The sequence below is a fragment of the Chanodichthys erythropterus genome, chromosome 18, assembly GCF_024489055.1.
Source record: "Chanodichthys erythropterus isolate Z2021 chromosome 18, ASM2448905v1, whole genome shotgun sequence".
Taxonomy (NCBI): Eukaryota; Metazoa; Chordata; class Actinopteri; order Cypriniformes; family Xenocyprididae; genus Chanodichthys; species Chanodichthys erythropterus.
This window is the reverse complement of record NC_090238.1, coordinates 22,280,638-22,304,653: the sequence shown is the minus strand read 5'-3', so window position 1 is coordinate 22,304,653 and position 24,016 is coordinate 22,280,638. Positions and strand designations below refer to the sequence as shown.

General features: G+C 37.2%; 1 protein-coding gene across 1 annotated transcript; it reads right to left on the bottom strand.

Moving 5' to 3' along the window:
* Window positions 1-1,454: 1,454 nt before the first annotated feature.
* Window positions 1,455-14,833, bottom strand: iars2 (isoleucyl-tRNA synthetase 2, mitochondrial). Its single transcript, XM_067367155.1, has 23 exons — window positions 14,548-14,833; window positions 14,253-14,375; window positions 13,933-14,086; window positions 13,615-13,763; window positions 10,256-10,305; window positions 10,009-10,118; window positions 9,814-9,904; window positions 9,612-9,727; window positions 9,357-9,526; window positions 9,166-9,256; window positions 8,903-9,054; window positions 8,403-8,563; window positions 8,220-8,322; window positions 7,566-7,659; window positions 7,304-7,412; window positions 6,747-6,849; window positions 6,540-6,665; window positions 5,137-5,268; window positions 4,940-5,046; window positions 4,698-4,843; window positions 4,417-4,607; window positions 2,620-2,764; window positions 1,455-2,371 (listed from the first exon to the last, which is right to left on the bottom strand). Exons 1-23 carry the CDS (start codon window positions 14,731-14,733, stop codon window positions 2,226-2,228), a joined length of 2,955 nt encoding a protein of 984 aa, XP_067223256.1. The 5' UTR covers window positions 14,734-14,833; the 3' UTR covers window positions 1,455-2,225.
* Window positions 14,834-24,016: the final 9,183 nt, after the last annotated feature.

The following is a 24,016-nucleotide window of genomic DNA, read 5'->3' as shown; positions in this document are numbered from 1 at the left end:
TTAGAATGTTGAATTTTAGATCAAAATTAGGTTGAAAGAACGTTTGAGGAACATCATATTAACCTTTAAATAACATTCTACTAACATTAAGGAATCTGGACATTTTCATGTTCTTGGTATGTTACAGATCAAAGTTCCTACAATGTTGAATTTTAGATCAAAATTAAGTTGAAAGAATGTTTGAGGAACATTATAAAACCTTATAAAAACATTCCTGGAACGTCAAGAAAAATACAAGTTTCCTACTACGACAATAGAAGATTCCTACTGGGAATTGTTATAATTTATTGCCTTTAATCTTGAAATTGGACATGAACTGCCTCTTAAATCGTATTTCCTACAAGGAAACTCCTAGTAGGAAAATACGAGATTCCTTGTAGGAAATTATTGTAATTTATTGCCTTTACACTGGAAATTGGACATTATTTTAAGCTCCTAGTAGGAAAATACGAGTTCCCAACTAGGAAAATATGAGTTTCCTAGTAGAAAATTATTGTAATTTATTGCCTTTTCTCTGGAAATTGGACATGAACTAGCTCTTAAATCGTATTTACTAGAAGAAAACTCATATTTTCTAGTAGGAAATTATGAGATTGCTAGTAGGAAATGATTGTAATTTATTGTCTTTAAAAAAAATTGGCCATGAATTCCCTCCAATTCTCCAATTGTGTTTCCTACAAGGAAAATAAAAGTTTCCAACTATGAAAATACAAGTTTCTTAGCAGAAAATGATTGTAATTTATTGCCTTTATTCTGAAAGTTGGACATTAACTCCCTCTAAATTCGTATTTCCCACAAGGAAACTCAAATCATATTTCCTACTTTCCATTGTAAAAGCAAAAATTACAATTTCCTACTAGGAATCTTGTATTTTCCTAGTTGGAAACTCGTAATTTCCTACTAGGAAACTCATATTTTCCTAATGGGAATCTCATATTTTCCTAGTTTGAAAATCCTAATTTCCTACTAGGAATCTCGTATTTTTCTAGTTGGAAATTTGTAATTTCCTACTGGAAATCTCATATTTTCCTAGTCAGAAACTCGTAATTTCTTACTGGGAATGTCGTATTTTCTGAGTTGGAAACTCGTAATTTCCTACTGGAATTCTCGTATTTTCCTAGTTGGAGACTCGTAATTTCCTACTAGAAAATTTGACATTAACTCCGTCTAAAGGAAAAAAACTATTAAGAAACTAAGATTTCCTAGTAGGAAAATTTTTAGTAGGTAAATACGTGATTCCAAGTAGAAAATTATTGTAATTTATTGCCTTTTAATTCTGGAAATTGGACAATCTCTCTCAAATCATGAAAAATCTGATTTCCTAGTAGGAAAATATGGGATTTCTAGTTGGAAATACGATTTGAGAGGGAGTTTATGTCCAACAATTTTTAGATTTTAATTTTCGTGACAGTGAACTCATGAAGATTCACATTAAAAGACTCTTTTTCTTTCCTGTATGTACTGTTTATTGGCTTAGCAATAAAACTCATGTCATAAAGCATCATTTACAGGTAAACCGAAAAAACTAAAATTGACAAACTCTCCTCTAACAGCGTCTGATTTATGAAAACAGCAGAATAAATGTGTACATTTTGTAAACCTATTCTTAGATAAACTGCCATATTCAATCAGTCACAAATTAAGAATGGTTTCACAAATTACTTCTTTGATTTCATAAGTCAAACTCGTGTTAAGTACATCTTCAGTGCAAAAGGTCATAATAAAACATACCCCTTCATGACTTGAATATACAGAAAATAAAGTTAGATGTGTTCAACCAAACCTTCCACCCATCGCAAACACGTGCACAAATGGACATACACATGCACAAATGCTCTTTTCAGCATAGACAATAAGGTGGCTTAAACCTGTAGCAGAGAACTGCGCTGTTCAAATTTGTCAACTTAACACAGATGCCAGGTCAGTGCTGATATTATAAGAATGATCTGAAACAGGTTTTTGTGTATGTTTTCTCAGTTGAGAATCTCCCGTTTGGTTTTTCCTTCCAAATTCTTGTTTTATTCACTTATAACAGTTTGTCTCCTGTCCGATCCCCTGAGTAACATGATCCCCCTCTCCCATAGCTTCAGACTTTCACAACTTTCAGTCTATTACAATAGCAGTTTCATACGGGTCCATGGTAGCCCTTGCAAGCCTTTTTCATCATCATCAGAGGAGGAGGTGGGCCAGTGGGTGGGCAGTAGTCATAGCAACAGTCAGGGTGATTACTTTGTATTTTCCAGTACGTTTTGGCATCGTGGGCAGAGGCAGTCTGGCTCATCTGCTGTGTATCGACGACATCTCGGACAGCGTGAGAGAGAGGTGGGCATCGCGGCTACGCTGTATGAACTCTCCTCACGGATCACTCCCCCTACAGATGAGCAGACAAATACCAAATTTCTTTACTGTTCCATAATATTTTTAATAATTTTCTTAATTGGGTTTATCTGTTTCCGGAGTAAAGGGCAAGTTTAGCTTAACTGTTTCTAAATTAAAATGCATGTTACCAATACTGGTCTAAACTAACTGCTACACAAATGGGGAGTAATGTGTACCTGGTGTTAGTTTTTGTAATAGAAACATTGGGTAATAATTTATATCAGAAGAAAAGCATCTCACCTTCCAGGTTGATGAGGAAGTTTCCTGTGCTCGTGACAGCATCCAATGGCAAATCCCGTGGGAGAGAGCTTGTCAGAGTTGTGCGTGAGGCCATCATGAGCTCTGTCAGCTGGGAGCAGGTGGAAGTGGGCTCCTCTTGAAGAGACTGTAAGAAAAGGGTGGGGAAAAAACAACTTACAAAATGTAGTCGCAAGCAAATGAAGCACAATTCTGTTCACACCAATACAAATGTTTGCTTTTAAGAGCAATAAATATTTTGATTTGAATAAACTTGTTAATGGGCTCAAACTGAGAGAAACATTCACATGTGGCCAACGTGACAATTTCTTTACGCAGAGGTGTACTTATCTCTTTTCCATTACACTGTGAAAAAAATCTCTCCATCCAAAAAGATTTATGCTTTTGGTCATATACCCAGAGCCCCTGCTGTCCCTGACAGCAATATAGTGTCGGCCCAGTTCCAGCTCACATCTGATCCTCATGTATCAGATGTGGAGTGGATCTGGGCCACACTATGTTGCTGTCTGGGGTTACATAATACTATCACATGATGGTAAATACATATGCATCAGGCATTCAGCCAGTGGTCCGTTGGTGTGATGTCTGAGGCTAAGGCACACAATATGAAAAAAAAAAAAAAAAAAAACACTTTTCAAAAACACTTTCAAAGATGTCATGAGATTAGTTCAATTCTCCAGGATTTCTGGGAAATATGTGTGTCGTATTCTTTAACAGTCTACCTGAAAACAAAGCCGTTGTGATGCCAAACCCCCTTGTAGACAAAAAAAAAGTTGTGTTTCCAACTGTGACAATAATTGCTCATCAGGATCAACTAAATGTAGGATTGTAAAAAGTATGTTAAGTTTGCAGAGTCATTGTCGCAGAAAAGTTGCACAACCTTCCAGATCTTCAGACTGACAGAACCTTTCATTGGCCATGGACTGCCCAAGACCGACATGTATAGCAACCAATCACACATCATTTTTAGGGGTGTTTAATGTAAAGTGCCTACGATAACAGACTGACATGCATCTAATAAATTATTAGTATAACTTATACTACAACCTTCTTATACTGTATAAGAAGGTTGTAGGGCTGGGCGATATATCGCATGCGATTGTCAGTAAAGCCGGTTCCCTGATTACCGCTAAATCGCCATCACCTGCTTTCAAATGGAGCGGCATTTAATAGACATAGCCGTAGTTCACTTGTACTAATAATTTATTAGATGCATGTCAGTCTGTTATCGTAGGCACTTTACATTAAACACCCCTAAAAATGATGTGTGATTGGTTGCTATACATGTCGGTCTTGGGCAGTCCATGGCCAATGAAAGGTTCTGCCGTCAGTCTGAAGATCTGGCTACACGAGACTAGTGAATATAAAAGTCTGAACAGCTGTTTGAAAACATGTACAGCTATTTAACTTCCATTCCTCTTTTCAAAAAACGAATGTCAAACACGAAAAGTTGTGTACGGGGTTACCAGGGTATTTCTGCATCTCTATAAGTGCCTCATACTGTCAGAAAATGAGCCAGAGGTGTCAAACTCAGTTCCTGGTGGGCCATTGTCCTGCAGAATTCAGCTTTAAGCATTCAAGCTCTAAAACAGCTGCCAAGAAGTTTCTAGTAATCCTGAACACATTGATTAGCTCGTTCAGGTAGGTTGTAGATAAACGCTGAAGGACAGTGGACCTCCAGCGAGTTTGACACCCCTGGTGTCAAAAGCAAAAATTGGAATGAATTTTTGTGCCGAATATTTGTGTTGGCATTAACAGGCTTTAAAATCCATGACATACCTCCATGATTTCAAAGAACAGGCCAGGTTCAATGGCAATGATGAGGTCATACTCAGCAGCGTTACGTCCCGGAATAGATGACAGGAAGGAATCTCTGATAGCACACGCGCCCTCTACTGCTTCCTCCAGTCCTGGCTTTCGCCACACATAACTGGTCTTAATCCAACCGCTACGAAACAAAGTGTCCCCCTCTATAGACAAAGACAGATGTGAGAAGCATTACAGTGAGGTAGCCAGTCTGTAGTCATGCAGCATCAGTTGTATGAAAAATGGGAGTGTACCATCATGTCCAGGGGAGTGCAGGTACACCTCCTCAGCGAGGTGAGGGAGGACAGGAGCGATAGAGCGACTCACTCCATCCAGAATCTCTTCTAGAGTCGTTTGACATGACCTCCGACCAAGGGAGTCCTCAGGGTCACAATAAAGCCTGAGAGAGAGACAGTGAGTGTGAGATGTTTTGCTACAGAACAATTAATTAGCTTAATTTTCAAACAGAAAGTTACATAACTGAATGAGTGGTTACCTATCTTTAATGATGCTGAAATAGAAGTTGGATAATTCTCTAGTGATGAAGGATTGCAGCAGACGGATGACGCGGCCATTGTCGAACTCATTGTAAGCATCGGTTACCTATAGCACACACAACATGTGTCACGTGACTGACAGCTGGTTTAAGCCCAGCCCCTACAAACACTGTAACCTGTTAACATTCAGACTCACCTTCATGCTGAACTCTCTGAGCTGGTGCAGCATGTACTGATCTACGTAGTGCATTTGTTTAGGGTCCACAGCCTGGGAACGAGGATCAAAACCCTGAAGATTCGCCAAGAGAAACCTCAGTGTGTTCCTCAGCTGGGAACAGAGAAGAGCAGGTGAATGAAAGGTCATTGGCTCATTAACACTTTGATCTATACTACTGTTCAAAAGATAGTGGTAAGATTTTTTAATGTTTTAGAATGAAAGTATTTTAAACTTAGTAAGGCTGCATTTATTTGATCAAAACAGTCACAACTTAAAGGGATAGTTCACCCAAAAATGAAAATTTGATGTTTATCTGCTTACCCCCAGGGCATCCAAGATGTAGGTGACTTTGTTTCTTCAGTAGAACACAAATGATGATTTTTAACTCCAACCGTTGCGGTCTGTCAGTCATATAATGTGGGTCAGTGGGAACTTCTTTTATAAGAGTAAATAAAACTTGCTTAGACAAATCCAATTTAAACCCTGCAGCTCATGACGACACATTGATGTCCTAAGACACGAAACGATTGGTTTGTGCGAGAAACCGAACAGTATTTATATCATTTTTTACCTCTAAAACACCACTATATCCAACTGCGTTCAGCACTCGTTTAGTGAGGTCTGATCGCGCTCTGACAGCGGCAGTGATGTCTCGTGTCTTGGGACATCAATGTGTCGTCATGAGCCGCAGGGTTTAAATTGGATTTGTCTCTTTTCCTCTTTACTCTTTTCCTTCTTTACTCTTATAAAAGAAGTTCTCATTGACCCACATTATACGACTGACAGACGGCAACGGTTGGAGTTAAAAATCATCATTTGTGTTCTACTGAAGAAACAAAGTCACCTACATCTTGGATGCCCTGGGGGTAAGCAGATAAACATCAAATTTTCATTTTTGGGTGAACCATCCCTTTAAAATGACTGCTTTCTATTTGAATACATTTTAAAATGTAATTTATTCCTGTGATTTTCAGCATAATTTTCAGCATAATTACTCCAGTGTCACATGTTCTGTCAGAAAATCATTCTAATATGCTGATTTGGTGCTTAAGACACATCTTATTATTAATAATGTTGAAAACAGTTGTGCTGCTTAATATTTTTGTAGAAACTGACAATTTTTCCAGGATTTTTTGATAAATAGAAAGATGAAAGTATCTTAAATGAAAGTAATCTTTTGTAACATAATAAACATCTTTACTGTAACTTTTGATCAATTTAATTCATCCTTCCTGAATAAAAGGTATTAATTTAAAAAATAAATCTTACTGAAACTTTTGAACAGTACTGTATTTATGTAAGAATCTTTAAGTGAATTCAAAATTAGCATTGACTGGCAGCAATATACTGAATCAATTCATCTCCTCTTATATGTGCCAGACCTTGTTGATGCTGTCTTTAGCAGCATTCAGTGTGTTTGGTCCGATCTGAACCTCAGAAAAGATGTTTGACTCTGCAACCCACCATCTCAAAACATCTGCACCATATGGAGGACAGACAGACAAGTCCTGAGAAAGAGAGAGATGGATGTTTGAACACACTGACTGGATGACATAATTTGATTCTAGCATTGGTTGATCATATCTCACCTTCCCTCCATTAATAACAACATCTGGGTCAACCACATTGCCTATAGACTTAGACATTTTTTCTCCTCTCTCACTCACAGCAAATCCATGGACCACTAGAGCTCTGAAACACACGCATAAGGTGACTGATAGGTATTTGTCATGTACACATACAAAGTTCTGTAATGAAACTCTAGATGCCGCAGCCAGGCTGATAGGTCCTTCACTTAATCTGCTAGTAATCACATTGTTCTCTAAATGGGGCAGCTGATTGGTTTCTGCCAATGATCTTGCTGCTCAACATTCAAAAACTTGTCAGTGTTTGCTGTAGCAGCTTTCAAAAACCCTCCAACTTCCCCAGCTCCACCTGCATAGAGCTGCTACTGTTGATATCATAGATGCTATTTGTGCTAAAGCAATATATCTTACATGCTCACAGCAGCATGTCTGTGAATGTATTGGCAATAGCAAGTCTCTAATTGCTCTACAGCAGAATCTGCAATAATCAACAGTAGCAACAATAACAGCAGCAAACTCTACGAAAGTTGTCATGATAGAAAAGCATTTCTATGACTCACTTGTAAGGGGCTTTATTTCGTACAGCTACACTGGTAAGGAGAGACGACTGAAACCAACCGCCGATTTGATCTTTCCCCTCCACATACGAGTCTGCACGTGGATCTGATTCTGAAAAAGAGAGAGAATGACATTACACTACAACACAACACAACACAACAAAGCATACCAAAGAACCCCAGACAAAAAATCAATAATATACTTGTTGAATTGATTGAATAACCAGAAATACGTGTATAGATAAGGACCACTTTGGTGACTCACCCTGTAGTACAGCGGCCCATGAGACACCACTGTCAAACCAGATGTCCAGGACATCTTCACCCCGCACATAATCAGATACTGCACCTGCTTTACTCTGACAAAGACACAAACAATTTATAACATGTACTGAATTTTCACATGTACTTTCCATTTCATTTTGATGAGTCTTAAATTTGTGGTTTACACTACCTTTCAAAACTTTGGGGTCATAAAAAATAATTAATTCAGAAATGACACTGAATTGATCAAAAGTGACAGTAAAGACATTTAAAATATTACAAAAAAATTATATTTTAAATAAATTCATTGTTTTTTTGTTTTGTTTTGTTTTTTAAGAATGCTGAAAAAATGTATCAGCTTCCATCAAAAAAAAAAAAAAAAAAAAAAAATCAGTTTTCAACATTTATAATAATAAATGTTTCTTGAGTTGCAAATCAGCATATTAGAATTATATCTGAAGGATCTTGTGACACTGAAGATAATGATGATGCTGAAAACAGCCTTCACAGGAATTTTAAAATATATTCAAATAGAACACAGAATAGTTATTTTAAATTGTAATAAATTTCACTATTACTGTTTTAATGTATTTCTGATCATATAAATGCAGACTTTTTTAGCATAACAGAGGAATAATAGTGAATGAACATGTACCTTCTGAAGAACCTCTGGAGTCAAAAATGTCTCCACTGGCTCCGCCCACCAGCTGTCACTTCCCTTCTCAGAGAAAACTTTAGCGATGTGTGTCACTGAATGTCTGAGAAAGAAAGAAGGAATTCTTAAACTTGTAGTTTATACATGTTTCTTGAGCGTGTCTAAGACAGTGTAAGTATATACTTGTTTAAGAGTGGCTCTCCGGTCTCTTTGTGGTAAAACACTGGGATGGGAACGCCCCAGCTCCTCTGCCGAGATATACACCAGTATGTTCTTCTGTCCAACATTGCCAACAAACTGGACCTAGCCGATTCGGGTATCACACGCACCTTCTGCAGGGCATCCTACACAAACACACTCACAGTTTACTGGGAAGTCCATTTTATTTCTAATACTTCTAACTAAAGTAAAAAATAAAAATTAAAAAAAAAAAAAAAAAAAAAAAAAAATTATATATATATATACAGCTATGGAAAAAATTAAGAGACCACTTAACATTGATTTCTGAACTTGGAGTGGTCTCTTAATTTTTTCCATAGCTGTATATATTATATTATATTATATTATATTATATTATATTATATTATATTATATTATATTATATTATATTATATTATATTATATACATACACCCACATGACCAAGACATTTTTTAATGAATTTCATCCAGCTGATTGACTCACCTTAGCTTTGTCTTTAAGGCTGGCTGTGTTAATAAACCACTGTTTACTGGCTCTGGTAACAACTGGCTGTTTGGTCCTCCAGTCATACGGGTAACTGTGGACACAGTCCTCCTCCTTCACAACTGCACCCGCTGCCTGCAACATTGAGATTACTGCCCACCCCCCCACACACAAACACATTAGTTATATTTACTATCATGCATATTATTTTATCATATACATATATTCTCTCTTTCCTCCATCTATTTATCTTTCTCTCTCACCTGCGGCATTGCCTTCAGTCATTACAGATTTATTTTGCAGTTCAGCCCCAGCAAGTTCTGTAAACCTGCCCTCCTCATCTACAATGCACTCCTAGAGAGAGAGAGAGAGAGAGAGAGAGCAAGTTTAAAGTCAACAACAACCCAAAATTCTTACTATTCTAGCATATACTGTACAGGTGTGTGTGACATACTACTGGCAGATCAAAGTGTGTTGCAACACTGTAGTCCTCCATGCCATGGGCAGGAGCTGTGTGGACCAATCCTGTTCCCTTAGTCATGGTCACATGATTAGCTGGCAACAAAGGCACTTCTTTTGAAGGAATTGTGGGATGCTGACAGACTCCACCTTCAAGATCTGACCCTGAAGATGAGTGAAAGAAAGGCAGAGAAATGCTTAGGCCAGTTTAGATGGCATCATTTTAACCGGTTCTGGCCAGTGGATCTACCTGCGAATGTACCCAAACTCTCCAGATCTGTCCCCAGTTTAGAGGCGAGGCTGTTCATGCGATCTGTGGCCACTAGGAGTAGCTGCTCATTATCAGCTCGCTTCACTACAGAGTACCTGAGAAGAGGAAAAGCATGTGATCATGAACGTCTCCATGAAATCATATCATGTTCATCCCACAGATTCATAGGTGTGTGACTTACTGTACTTTGGGCATGTAACACACCGCCTCATTGGCTGGAATAGTCCATGGCTGGGTCGTCCATATTAGAGCAGACACACGACCCCAATTTTCTAAATCACAAAGATACTGGCATCACAAACCGCAAAGTAACTTTAACTCTGTGAATGTGACCTGTATAAAGCGCATTGCACAGGGACAGACAGCATATACACACCTGCTTTCACAGCGAGTTTGGCTGGCAGGGTGACCAGGGGGAAAGTGATGTACAGAGCACGGCTCACATGTTCTGGATTATACTCCAGCTCAGCTTCTGCAAGCGCCGTCCTTCATAGAGGCAGAAACAGCAGAAACATATACCATATACTGACATTAACACATAAAACCTCAAATTCAAAGCTTTATATCTGTTAAGCTTTACTGAAGGTGTTTATGTGAGGATGCAAACACTGAGTTTTTCCTACCTGGATGATGGTGACCAGAAAACAGGCTTATAGTCCTGATAAATTAAACCCTGTACACAAAGATAGGTAGAGATGGGGATAGTGAGAATCTTCTCAATGACATGAGGGTGAGTACACTACTAAGTTTGGGGTCAGTTAAAAAAAAAAAAAAAAAAAAAAATTATATATATATATATATATATATATATATATATATATATATATATATATATATATATATATATATATATATATATATATATATATACACACACACACACACACACACACACACACACACACTTCTCATTTATAAAACTGTTAGTTCCTGTCCTTGATACTGATTGGTCAATAGCTGTGTTTTATTCACGATAAAACACGGCTATGACCGCTTCACCTGTAAGACTAATGCCGGACTGTCTGGACCGAGAAAGGGCTACTCTTTGAGAAAACAAAGGAAATTAACATTTGAACTCTCTCTTGCAAATTATCATCCCCATCCGAGACGCAATCACACCTCAGCATTGCCTTAATCTACATTTCCCTTAATTCATCCCCTCTTCCCCCATCTCTTCTCTCTACATGCAGAGATGACCTGAAATTCACCCAAAATCTATATGGTTTAATGTGAACAGTTATCATACAACATTATACATGTTTGGTATCATTTGAAATGTCTCAGTGCGACTGGTACAAAGGTCTCATTCCCACAGAAGTAAACCAGAAGGTAATAAAGGTTTAAAGATTTTAGAGATATTTTGCTCTCTGTAATGGGTGTGTCCACCTTCACAGGGTCTTTCATGCAAATGGCCTTCTGTCCCCAAAAGGTGTAAACTACTCAGTCTGGTAAACTACTCACCCTGATTAATGCAAATTCAGTTGTGAAGTCATGTTTCCATTTGAAAGAAGTTTCTGTCTTGGTCTGAGTATTTAAAGAGATGTTGCAGGAGACTCAGGGCTCGATCCTGTGCAGATGAGCCCACATTGCTGGGTGTCCTTCAGACACTCAGCAATGTGCATTTTTCTAATGTCAGGTATGCATCTTTTACTCTGTTTCTGAGCATTTGATGTTTGTATTGATCATCTTTGAGATGATTATGTAATTGGCATGATACATTTACCTGACTAATAAATTGTTACATTTGACTTTATTCTGACTTACTCTGAAATTATTGGCTCTAGTAGATTACGTTAAGTCCATAACCCCACAAATCTACGCTCAGGTTAGTAACGGACTAAAGTACAGTTTAGGTGGAGCAGTGGGGCACACCAACTGATATTTTAGAGCTCCGACTAGCACATTGGCATTAGTTAAGTATACTTAGACTGTGTAGGCTAATAATGGGTTTTTCCTTTTAGAGCAACAGAGTGTTGCTAGATCAATCTAAACAGGGTGGGCCTCAACCTCTGGTTATGGTGAGATTATTCTAACTAAGTATCTGTGGGTTAACCACTGTGTGATTATGTAAAGTTACCACTAGAGGAAGCTAAATTGGTCAGCCTGATTTTATGGTAATGGTCATGGCCCCTAGTTAAAGTAATCTTACCTTAATTCGGTGTGTTCAGATCTATGGGGACTAAATAAACGTATTCTAGAATGAGCAAAGTGGGTACGGCCTCTAGAATATTAGTCATCGCCTCTGTCTAATGACCAAGACTGACGAGATTGTGCGTATGAGATCGTATGCCCGGCCGGTGCGAGACTCAAAAGTGTTATAGGAATCCGAATGAACGAACACAATAAGAGTAAAGAGTTAAATAGAATCATCAAATGTATAGATAAATTATCGTATAAATTGTCAATTATCAATTGGCATTCAAACCTAAATTCGAGGTCATAATAAAATGGAGTCAGATAAAGGTTTAATTGGAATTAAACTATTTTGCCACAATGAAAAGACGAACACGCAAGAAACCTTCCCCGCCCGGTGGGAAACCGCCGTTGGATCGTTACACACCCATCGTTACACACCCAACGATTCTGTGTATCACTACACAACACCCTTAGCAACCACTCTTAGCAACGTAAACTGTATGTTCTCAATTGATATTGTTCATTGAAGCTTACTGTATTATGTAGAAGAGTACTGTGAGAAAGAGATCGAGTGAGCGAGTTTATTACCTGCATTCAGATTTAGCATTTTCCTTCAAGTCAGTCCTATGTTCATAATAAAACATCTGTTTAAATGTCAGATGTATTATCCTGTCCTTTTAACGGTTAAGGGGTTTTCCCGTGACTGACGGAGCTAGTCAAAGTATTTGTCAGTTGCGTCTTTTTAATGTAAAAGTCCTTGCTACTGACTGACACACACATAAAGACAGTCTTTGCTGCCATCTAATGGCATGATAATGTAACTTCTGTTGCTGTTCACGGTCAGGGACTATTTTTTCCGGTGTAAGGAAGACTTTTAGTATAAGTTTACTTCATGAAAGTTGCATTGTTACATATGTTTTAGCTTTAATATTTATATTGTGAACAAAGCACGGCACAGCTTCGAGTACCTTATAGCTTACATATATTTCTTTTAAATATCTTCAGCCAGCTAGAATGAACTTAATCATTTGATCATTAAAGTCAGAATGAACAAAAATTAGGGCTGCACGATATATCGCATGCGATTGTCACGCGCATTTCGTCAGTAAAGCCAGTTCCCAGATTACCGCTAAATCGCCATCACCTGCTTTCATATGGAGCGGCATTTAATAGACAGAGCCGTAGATCACTGATAAGCTACGCAATATCGCGTTCATTATCGAAGATGTATCGCCTTCGATAATGAACGCGATATTGCGTGGTTTGTCAGTGAAACTTACCTTTTTTTTAAACTTAGCAGTGTTTATTATAAAAGAATTTATCCATGCACATCCTTATTTTTTTTAATTCATGTGCCCTTATAATCATTAATCGATATAACTCTTGCAGTGACATCTTTTCTCTTCTCTGATGACGTGTTTACCGGCGCAACCTGTCACTCACATGAGAACACAGCAATAGCAAACCACAACCATCCAGTGATGCAATCAATTCCGATGGACAAAATCAAGTCCGTGTTTCGTGTACAAGAAGTCATTTCAGTAGGTTTCATGCCAATTTTAAAAAATAAAACATCATAAATTCAGTTTTAAATTGTATAAATATTTCACAATATTATGCTTTTACTGTTTTATTGCCCTTTGATCAAATAAATGCAGCCAGAATTCTTTCAAAAAAATATTTAAAAAATCTTTCTCTTAACTCTTAATCTTAAATCTAACTCTAAACTTCTTAAATGGTAGTGTAAATAACTGCAGAATATTATTTTGTTGTTGTTGTTGAAATCCTCATATACAGAATTAAATCAAACATGTCAAGCTGTGTCCAGGAAAAGAGCTTCTCTGACCTTGTTGTGCATCTCCAGGAAGACTTTGAGCTGGGCTGCTTCATATTTCCCATCAAAAGTGTAATAACAATTGTCCCAGTCAGCCATCACGCCCCAGCGCTGGAATGCAGCACGCTGCCGAGATATGGCCCTCTCTGCAAACTCCCTTGCTGAACGGAGAGATACAAAAGCAGTTTTGGATTCAGCAGAAGCAGCATATTTTAACAACACTACTTAACTGACAGGTTTTTTTCCCAAATAAGCACACAAGCTTTTAATATTAAAACAAATTATAAATTACTTTTTCATTAGAAAATTCATTATATGTGGCCTCCTGACCTTTCTGTCTGATCTGTAGAGGAGTCAGCTCACTGGTTTCCAGGTCTCCCAGTGCTTTGAGCTCAATGGGCAGCCCATGGCAGTCCCAGCCGGGCACATAGTGCACCAGCCTGCCTCTCAGCACCTCAAAACGGTTCCGGATGTCTTTGAGGATCTGCAGGAGAGATCAAATGAAGATGCTGATGGCACATTATGAAGCTCATGTGAGCGTATCTCCATTCCTATAGGGAATTCCTTTTTTTATGATGTCTTTGAAGGAACAGTGAAGGATGTGAATTTAGGAACATCCGCTTGTGTTATTAAGAACTGACAGGAGGTACCTTATTGAGAGCGTGCCCAACGTGCGGGTCCCCGTTGGCATACGGTGGTCCATCATGAAGGCAATACTCCTTCTTAGATTTTTTCTGTCTCTGCCATGTGTACAGCTGGTCAAAACCACATTTCTGTAGAACACAACAAAGTTCAAACTCCAACACAAGAAAAAGCAGTCAGCCGAGAGTTGAGGCTTTATGGAAGTGCTGTCATCTTAATCATTCAGGGTGATTTACGAAGCAACAGAACAGAACCGCTCAGTTTTAATAGCATTATGGCAGGAGCTGGACCTGACACTCTTACCTGCTGGATCTGGATCTCTCGCTCCAGAAGGTTTGGCCCGTTCACTTTCATGGGGAAGTCAGTGCGGGGCAGCAGCACAGTGTCCCGGTACCGGCCCGCTGCGTCCCCGGAACACAGACAGCGCAGACCCCATCGAGCCACACCGCCGAACCTGAGACCAACTGCCGAACGCCGAACCAGCAGCATGAGGGACTCTGACAGGTGAGTTTCCGACCAGGGTGAGAGTTTGTTATGGGATGTGACCTCCTCCGCATGGGCGGCACTCGATCTCTACCGGAACGATAGAAACGACGGACAACTACGAGAGCTGCGAAGAGGCAAACTCAAACCGTTCACATAAACAAAAACGCTTTTTCATGTTGTGACTGCGGATTTGAAACGCAAGATGGCGCTGTAGGGTGGCTAGTGAGGAGCTGGAGTTCGAAGGCAGCATCAGGTTTTGTGGCCCGTATATGATATAGTAAGAATATGGAGCTCACACTCGAGGAAAAACACCTGTATATATATATATATATATATATATATATATATATATATATATATATATATATATATATATATATATATATATATATATATATATATATATATATATATATATATAATTCTTATTCTCCAATGAAAGGTTGAATTTTTGTAGATTTTTTAAATAAAAAATCAAAAGTATTAACGATGCAGATTTATTTTCACAGCCTTCTTTGGTAAATATAGTGAGTAGGCTACAGAGGCATCCGGTCCGATCGCGGCTAAACTAACAGGAACTGGCCCGTGTATTTTGCTATCTGGGTATTTTGAGGTAGCTTATTACTAACAATAGAAAATGCTCTACATGTACTTCATAATAGTTATTAAAGACCTGACAGGAAAAAGACGTGTAGCCTACACCACAACCTGAAGATGGACAATTTTTATAATTACACTAAAATGCCTTTCAATCAGGGCAGAATTAAGGCATTGATCAAGTTTTGATTTTGATAATTGAGGCATTAGGACAATAAATAAAACAGAACATAACAGATTTCTGACCTATTAAATTCATTAATTCAATTGGAACATTTTTATTATTATTTTACCCCGTGTTTATGTAGACTATGTGAAAATTATTAGGCCTATATGTTACGTCTTGCCGATATAAAGATATGCCGATAAAAAGTAGGCTACGGGCTTTCTTCATGTCTTTCACTAGAATTTACGTCAAACAAAACAACAAAATGTTTAGATTATTCCTTAAAATTATCGTATTATTTGATTCTGATCTTATTGATTCAGTAGTCCGTAGTTAGCAAACTAAATGTCTGTTTTTGTCATGTTTTAAACAAAACGCTACAGTTTTTGTTATTCACTTGTGAGTGGACTTATGTTTTTGTCTATCTTAACGGAAAGCTATGGTTATGCCTGGTATTCAGGCACTTAAAAACCACCGTTGAAATGTATATCTTTTATTAAATTATTTATGTATTATTATTAAAAATATTATTAATAATGTTATTTAGTTATAGCAAGACTTTAATAATAATTTAAAAGTAGGCCTATGGACCAAGAAACGGGGGTAGGGTCCGCCCACTTTTTGAGTTCTCCTCCCCCTTTTGGAGATCTCACCTGCTGCCTCATCATGGGCGGGGTTTTTGGCGTCATTTTGAGAATAAAGGTTTCGGGCCTGCCCCCTTACTGAGCACAGACCCTTGGTCAAACAGTAAACTTCTCTGGAAGAAGACAACACAGGCATAAAAATGAATAAAATTTGGATATTGTGCTTTGCGGTGCTGATCATAACCATACCCTTTTCAACACAGGTAGGCAATATTATTATTATTATTATATTTTTTCCATTTAATGTCTTAGGTTTTTAGAAGAGGGTGGAATGATTTGTTCACCAATTGTTTACTGTGTTCATGTTTATCATATAATTAATTACAATAATGATAGCAAAGTGGATCTATAAGCAACTCCAAAAACAGGTTATCACAAATCACACTGTAATGAAAGCACTTTTTTTTTACTTTATGTTTGTTTTAGGAGAGCCCTAATGAGAACAGAAGTGGCTCAGCCAGCGGTGGTTCCACTAGTCCTTCCACAAATTCCAGCGCTGTAGGATTGGGTCCTGTGCCAACAACACTGTATCTGCTGATCCCAGCTGCCACCCTGGGCTTCATCCACACACAGTATATGTTAAACTGATGGGTGGAGAGTGTTCGCCATAGATGACCAAGAATGAAATGGACAGCCGTTCACCCAAAGAGCAAACTTTTCCACATTTCATGAAGATATAATATATAACAACAGCTCGTTTTTTAATGGACTTTTAACTAATGAAAATGAATACAGACGTCTGCTGCAACCCCACAGAGGGTCCTCACACTAAACCACACCCTTGGGCCCTTTGTTGTGTTTTGCCTCAAAGTCACTGTTTTAGGGCCCACATACTCAATGGCAACTTCTCTTGGAAGAGTTTGTTTCTCATATATGCTCAGCATATTTGATTATGTTCAAGCAGGTTAAAGAAGTCAATTACTTAAATCAGTAATCACTGTGTATTTCAAAATAACAGCCCAATTTCCAATATAATGATATTTATGTGTACTATAAATCTTATTATATGAATGTGATCGATGTGATCAATCTCAGAATGTGTCTGTACTGTATATGCACAATTAAAGTGGATGATTGTATATCTTGTGTGTCATCTTTTATTCAACTTGGTATTAATGTGTGTTCTCTTAACAAAGTTTTAGTAATGCTTCTAGTTTGTAGAGTGGTAAAAGAAGAGTATAGACCGAAGTGTATTTGAAAGTTTGAAAACAACTTTTATTTTGAGATTTCCTGAGACAGAGATGAAGGCACTGTACAGAGGATGTGATCATCAGGTGTTTAGACGTCACACTTCAGTCACTGTATAAAACACCCCTCCTGTCCTGCATCACTGAACACATGACTCTCTACCCCTAAGAAAAGGTCTCTGGAAGAAGAAGAAGGCGGCAGCATAAAAATGAATAAAATATTTATATTGTGCCTTGGGATACTGCTTATAAACATACCCTTTTCATCTCAGGTAGGCAATATGATTTTTTCATCTCTTGCCTTAGAAGATATGATTTTTAAAAATATTTCCCCATCTTTCTTATTTATCTTTGATCATTTTATTAAATAATTTTTAATAAACTTTGATATATTTGGTAAATATTTGCGCATGCAAAATGTAGATTGTACAAGAAAGGTGTCTCCAGTTCTCTTTATCCCATATAAATCCAGAATCTTGGGTCTTTTGCCTGGGTGGATTATTTCCTCATCATTATAGCGCCTATTGTACTTCAACTTAGTGTCAAAAGTATTGGTTAAGAATATACCAACAGTAATAATAATACCATACAAAGTAGCAGCTACTCAAAATAAACATTAAAATAACATAAACTGTATTTTTTTAAAAAGGCGGGTAACCTATCATGGGTGATGTGGTGACAAAGTCTTTTTTGAAAACAAAAATCTTGTTAAAAATAGCTTAATCAACCTGACAAAAATTTTTTATAGCAACAAACATTTTATTTATTTATAAGGGTCAGGTCAGGCAGAAATTGTTCTTTAAGTATTCATTAAAGTAATGTACAATAATCTGCTTGTTTATTCTGACTTCTCTTTTAATGTTGGTGTAGGATAAAGAAAAAGCAAACAGCACCACGGTTAAAATTCAAACCAACACAACAGTTCGTCCTCTGGCCAGCGGCGCAGGATTAGGTCCGTTACCCACCGCGCTGAGTCTGCTGATCCCAGCAGCCATTCTGGGCTTCATCCACAGTAGATCCTGAACTGGCTGGAGAATGTTTAGATGACCAAGATGAGCAAACAGTCACCTGAAGAGCCAACATTTCCACAATTCTTGAAGACAGAAGACACAGAAAGATGACACAACAACTCATAATTGATTTTTGTTTGAAAAACTGGGAATTTAAAGGAAATTTGCCACTGTACCAAGGGTCCTCCAAACCCCAACAAAACCACACAGTTGGGCTCTTGGTTGTTTCGTCGCCATCAAGTCATTGTTTTAGATAGGGCTCATCACAACTTCTCTAGTAAGATTATGAATCTGACCACTGTAATCCATTTCCTCCACAATGTTTTTGTAATTATTGCGATGAGCTATTAATTGTAATAACTAAGAAATGTGTCAATATAAACAATTAAAGTGGATGATTGTATATGTTTATGTGTCGTCTTTTATCCAAATTCATATTAGTGTGTGTGTGTTTTAAAAATGCTGGGTTGTTTCATCCCAAATTTGGGTCAGATATGGACAAACCAAACCATTGGGTTAAAAAAATGCATTTAAAAATTTAACCCAATGGTTGGGTTTGTCCATTTTTGACCCAAACTTGGGTTGAAACAACAGCATTTTTTAGAGTGTATAATCAGAGTTTTATTAATGCATTTAGTTTGTAGTATTACACAGTTTATTGAAGGGGCATGTATACATTATTTCAGTTTTAACACTGAACAGGCAGGTTAGAAAACTCCAGTCCCTCCTATACACTTCTTTCTCCCCATCCCCATTAAGCTCAATAAGCACTGGCCTGCAAATCTTCTTAAACAAGCGTTTCAGTCCCACTTTATATTAAGTGGCCTTAACTACTATGTACTTACATCAAAAAATAAGTACAATGTACTTATTGGGTTCATATTGAATTGCAAAACACTTTTGCTGCTATTGAGGTGGGATATGGGTAAGGTTAGGGAAAGCTTTGGTGGAATGGGTAGGTTTAAGGGTAGGGGTAAGGTGTAAGGGATTGGTTAATAGTGTAATTATGGATGTAATTACATTAATTAATTACAGATGTAATTACATGCAGGTGTTTTAAAATATAAGTACAATGTAAAAACATGTATGTACACAATAAGATCATTGTATCAAAGAATTAATTTAAATGTAAGTAGTTAAGGCCAGAGTTTCTGTTACTGTTTTTTATAATAGTATAAAGTCACTTTTGAGATGCTGATGTATTTTTGCCACTGGTGTAGTGGTTTAAGTGAGTGGTATAAGTGGTCACCCCACTTGAAACTCAAGAAGGGAACTTGGCTCATGTATTTTAGAAGTGTCTAAAACAGCCTCTCAATGAACGTTCCAGACACACTCGAGATGTTTGGTCAATAATGCGAGTCTTTATTCTCAGAGGTTTCAATTACCTTTGGCCATATCAATTAAAGACTGTATTGTTCCTCATAACGATTCCATAGGGGCCAAAGTGTTGGTGAACAAAATGACTAAGCTGTGTTGAATATTTACACTAAACATCATACCTGTGCGCTGCTCATAAACAGGTGAGAATGTGGGATGATTTGCAGTGTATTTGACCCCTGATTTGATCATTTAGAGTAGATATTGAAACAAACAAACTAAGAGCCTTTGTCTGGCTAGATTTCAGTGTTGTTATGGTTAACTAAAACTAAAACTATTGCAAATCAGTTTTCTGTAATTTAAAGAAAGCTGAAATAAAACACAATATAAATATCAAGATTTAAAAAAAAAATTCCCTGGCAAATAACTGAAATAAATAAATTGAAGTACTAAAAATACCTAAAATAAAAGTGAAAATAAAAATAGATTAAAGCTATATAGAACTATTAAAATAAAAACAAAACAAAAAAACAATTAATGACAAAAGCACATAACAAAAAAAAAAAAAACACAAAATCTTAAACTAAAACTGAAAACATAAAAATAAAACCTAATTTGAAATATAGATACAAGTATTGTTATGTATTATAAAAGAGTAACAAATCCACAGAGTAAAAGTCAAAGTCAGTTTTTATTACCATTTTTATTATTATTGTGTTCAAGAAAAAATGATCTTTTACTTGTGATTTCTTTGTGTTCAGAAACACTAAGGTCAGATCACCATGCATGTTCTTGATGAGGAATCAGAACAATAAGGGTGTTTCGTCCCTGAGAGCACAGACCAGCCGCTACTGAACCTCGACAGATTGGGATGACATGAATGAGAGCGTCTGTAACCCTCCCTCTGTCTCTTTGAAGCTATCATTCCGTCTGTTGATTAAACATTAAGGTGGAACACTGTTTTTTGTGTTGACTGAAGTTATCAATAACGGGCCTTGAAAAGTGTCTTTTTTTTAATGAATTCAGAGTGTCATTACACCAGTAGTTCTGTTCATACCTCACGAGGACCCCTGCCACGTCGGTTAACTCTATAGGTGCTGCCTAGCTGTTACTCAAATCCTCTTTTTTCTTTTCTTACAGAGATTCCCTCTTTCTTTTTTGTATAACCTACTAATCAAAATGTCTGAGAAGAAGTGAAAAGTATGGTTGATCTGTGGTTAGAGTAATTAGAAACAGAAACCCACCTGTGACCAGATCATTGAAAACACTCAGGCGGTGTGTGGCATTACAAAAACCCACAGCAACGGCTTTCATCACCCCCCAGTTACAGTCAATCTTTCAATCAGAGATTGTCTCAGATAAGACCTGTTTACAACAAGGAAGATAAATGTAATAAGTATAACTTATAAAGTTTAAATAATCATTCCGATTCTATGAGAGCTTTTTTTCAGCTGATGAACGATAAAAATATTGACAGCCAATCAGAATTCACTCCATCCCGCTTTAGAGCTCAAACATTTAAAGGTGACAGAACTGCAGCGCACGCTTAAAACAAAACAGAACGTATCGCGTTGGTGTGGATTCCGTACTGTGAAATAAATAAATTGTCTTTTTTTTATAACAGAAAACACTGGCTTGCCAGAATATTTCTGTAAAAATACATTTAATTATGAATTAGCAAGGCTATGCAGCTACTAAAATCTAACAACCAGTATACTGTATAACACAGGTGGTGATGAGAAAGATCTTGAATCGAAGTTCATTACAAGCAGCTTCCACAAGCTGAGGTATTACATTTCTAACATGCATTTATTTAAAAACATAAAACCCTAATGTACATTACTAAGACGAAACCATTATTTAAATGAAAAGCCATCAAATGTGAAGTGTCACACAGGGAGTTCTGAGAATGTCAGTTTACAGTTTTTCATTGTAAATTATAAGATGACTTCCAAAATTGGTACATGTGAGGTTAGATCTATTACAGTTTTTCCACTGTAAATATTTAGGGAACTTACTATTAACCAATTTACAGGTTTTACTGTAGCATTTCAGTTCAGTCTTTTACAGATAAAATTACAATACAATCATTTAGTGAAATTCTGTGAGCCAAAACAAAACAAAACAAAAAACAAAACAAAACAAAACAAAACAAAACAAAACAAAACAAAACAAAACAAAACAAAACAAAACAAAACAAAACAAAACAAAACAAAACAAAAAACAAAACAAAACGTGTTCATTATCTATGGTCAACAACGTAGCAATGTAGCCTGCAAAATTTCACCAAGCAATGAAACATGTGACTGCAACTTTACTAGAAAGGAAGCAGAGCTTATCGGTTCTGTCAAACCTCCCATATAGGGTCACCATGGTGTTCTAACCAGGGCCTCTGTTTGACATTGTTTGTTTTAGTCGCCCAGTCCTGCCCGACCTTTTACGACCCCATGAAGCACTGCATGCCAGGCCTCCCTGTCTTACACAAACCCAAATTCATATTCATTGTATCTGTGATGCTACCTAACCATCTCATCCTCTGCCTTCCCCTTCTCCGTGACATTACTAACCCTACAATTTACATAAACCCTGCCTCCCAAAACAGCTGCTTTAGAGAAGAGGAAGAGTTGTTGTAGTAAAGTGTTGCTGCCATGCCGTCATTTTACGCCAGACTGCTTCACAAACAAGGGTCAATTCAACGCTGGATTTGCACAAAAGACATGCTAGTCGATGAGTTGAATCAACTCCACAGCAACTACAATCATTTATCCACTGACCATTCAGAAATGTCCAAATGCATTCTATAAGTTGTAACTTCTTCCTGAGTCTCTCCATCAGTGTCCGACAATACAATCATTCATCAAAACAAAACAAAACAATACAAAACAAAACAAAACAAAACAAAACAAAAAACAAAACAAAACAAAAAACAAAACAAAACAAAACAAAACAAAACAAAACAAAACAAAACAAAACAAAACAAAACAAAACAAAACAAAACAAAACAAAACAAAACAAAACAAAACAAAACAAAACAAAACGTGTTCATTATCTATGGTCAACAACGTAGCAATGTAGCCTGCAAAATTTCACCAAGCAATGAAACATGTGACTGCAACTTTACTAGAAAGGAAGCAGAGCTTATCGGTTCTGTCAAACCTCCCATATAGGGTCACCATGGTGTTCTAACCAGGGCCTCTGTTTTCATGTTTTACTGATATATTTTTAAAAAGAAGAATTTGATCACCATCATCTTTTTAAAGAAAACAGAATGACACACACTGACGTGTCTTCTAAAGATATTATTACACTGATGTCACTAACGGTTGCAAGTGGTTTTGTTTCGGCCTGTTGAAACTTAGGATCTAATTTGAGTCTGTATGAGAAAAGAAGTGCAAAAAAGCATTGACACACCCACAGCGGTCAAAGACAGTTGTTAAATCACCATGAAATCAAAATAACCCTCTCTTATTTTCACCACTTCTTATACCACTCTTATTTTTTGTAATATTGCAGTATTTATTATAAATGATTTATCCATGCACAACTCTTTCTTTAATTAATGTGCCCCCGTAATCTTTAAAACAAAATAACTTCCTCTTACTCTGCAAAGACATCTCTTCCCTTCTTTGTTAGATCATGACAAGAGCAAACCACAACAATCCAACCAATTTTAGATGGACAAAATCAAGTCCCGCCCAACATTGTTTCTTGATTGAGAAGCAATTTCACTTGAAAATGTGTCACAATAGCTCACAACAGATGTCAGAAAACTACTTATACATCTTATACACAACATACCCCTCCCCACCCCCCATTTAAAGGGGTGGTTAATAATGATTTCACTTTTTTAACTTTAGTTAGTGTGTAATGTTGCTGTTGGAGCATAGAGAACATCTGCAAAGTTACAACGCTCAAAGTTCAATCAAAAGGGAGATATTTTCTTTTAAAAAAATTCTCTGTTTAAGGACTACAACAAGCTTCTTCCCAGGTTAGTGACATTGTTTGTTTTAGTCGCCCAGTCCTGCCCGACCTTTTGCCACCCAATGAAGCACTGCATGCCAGGCCTCCCTGTCTTACACAAACCCAAATTCATATTCATTGTATCTGTGATGCTACCTAACCATCTCATCCTCTGCCTTCCCCTTCTCCGTGACATTACTAACCCTACAATTTACATAAACCCTGCCTCCCAAAACAGCTGCTTTAGAGAAGAGGAAGAGTTGTTGTAGTAAAGTGTTGCTGCCATGCCGTCATTTTACGCCAGACTGCTTCACAAACAAGGGTCAATTCAACGCTGGATTTGCACAAAAGAGTAACATGACAACACATGCTAGTCGATGAGTTGAATCAACTCCACAGCAATTA

What these genes read in the sequence shown, in the direction of transcription:
- iars2 (XM_067367155.1), bottom strand. Translation starts at nt 14,733, where the DNA reads ATGCTGCTGGTTCGGCGTTCGGCAGTTGGTCTCAGGTTCGGCGGTGTG. An exon ending in ATGGGCCGCTGTACTACAGG is followed by an intron (nt 7,413 to 7,565) that starts GTGAGTCACCAA and finishes TCTCTTTTTCAG; the next exon opens with AATCAGATCCACGTGCAGAC. An exon ending in TCAGAGAGTTCAGCATGAAG is followed by an intron (nt 5,047 to 5,136) that starts GTGAGTCTGAAT and finishes TGTGTGCTATAG; the next exon opens with GTAACCGATGCTTACAATGA.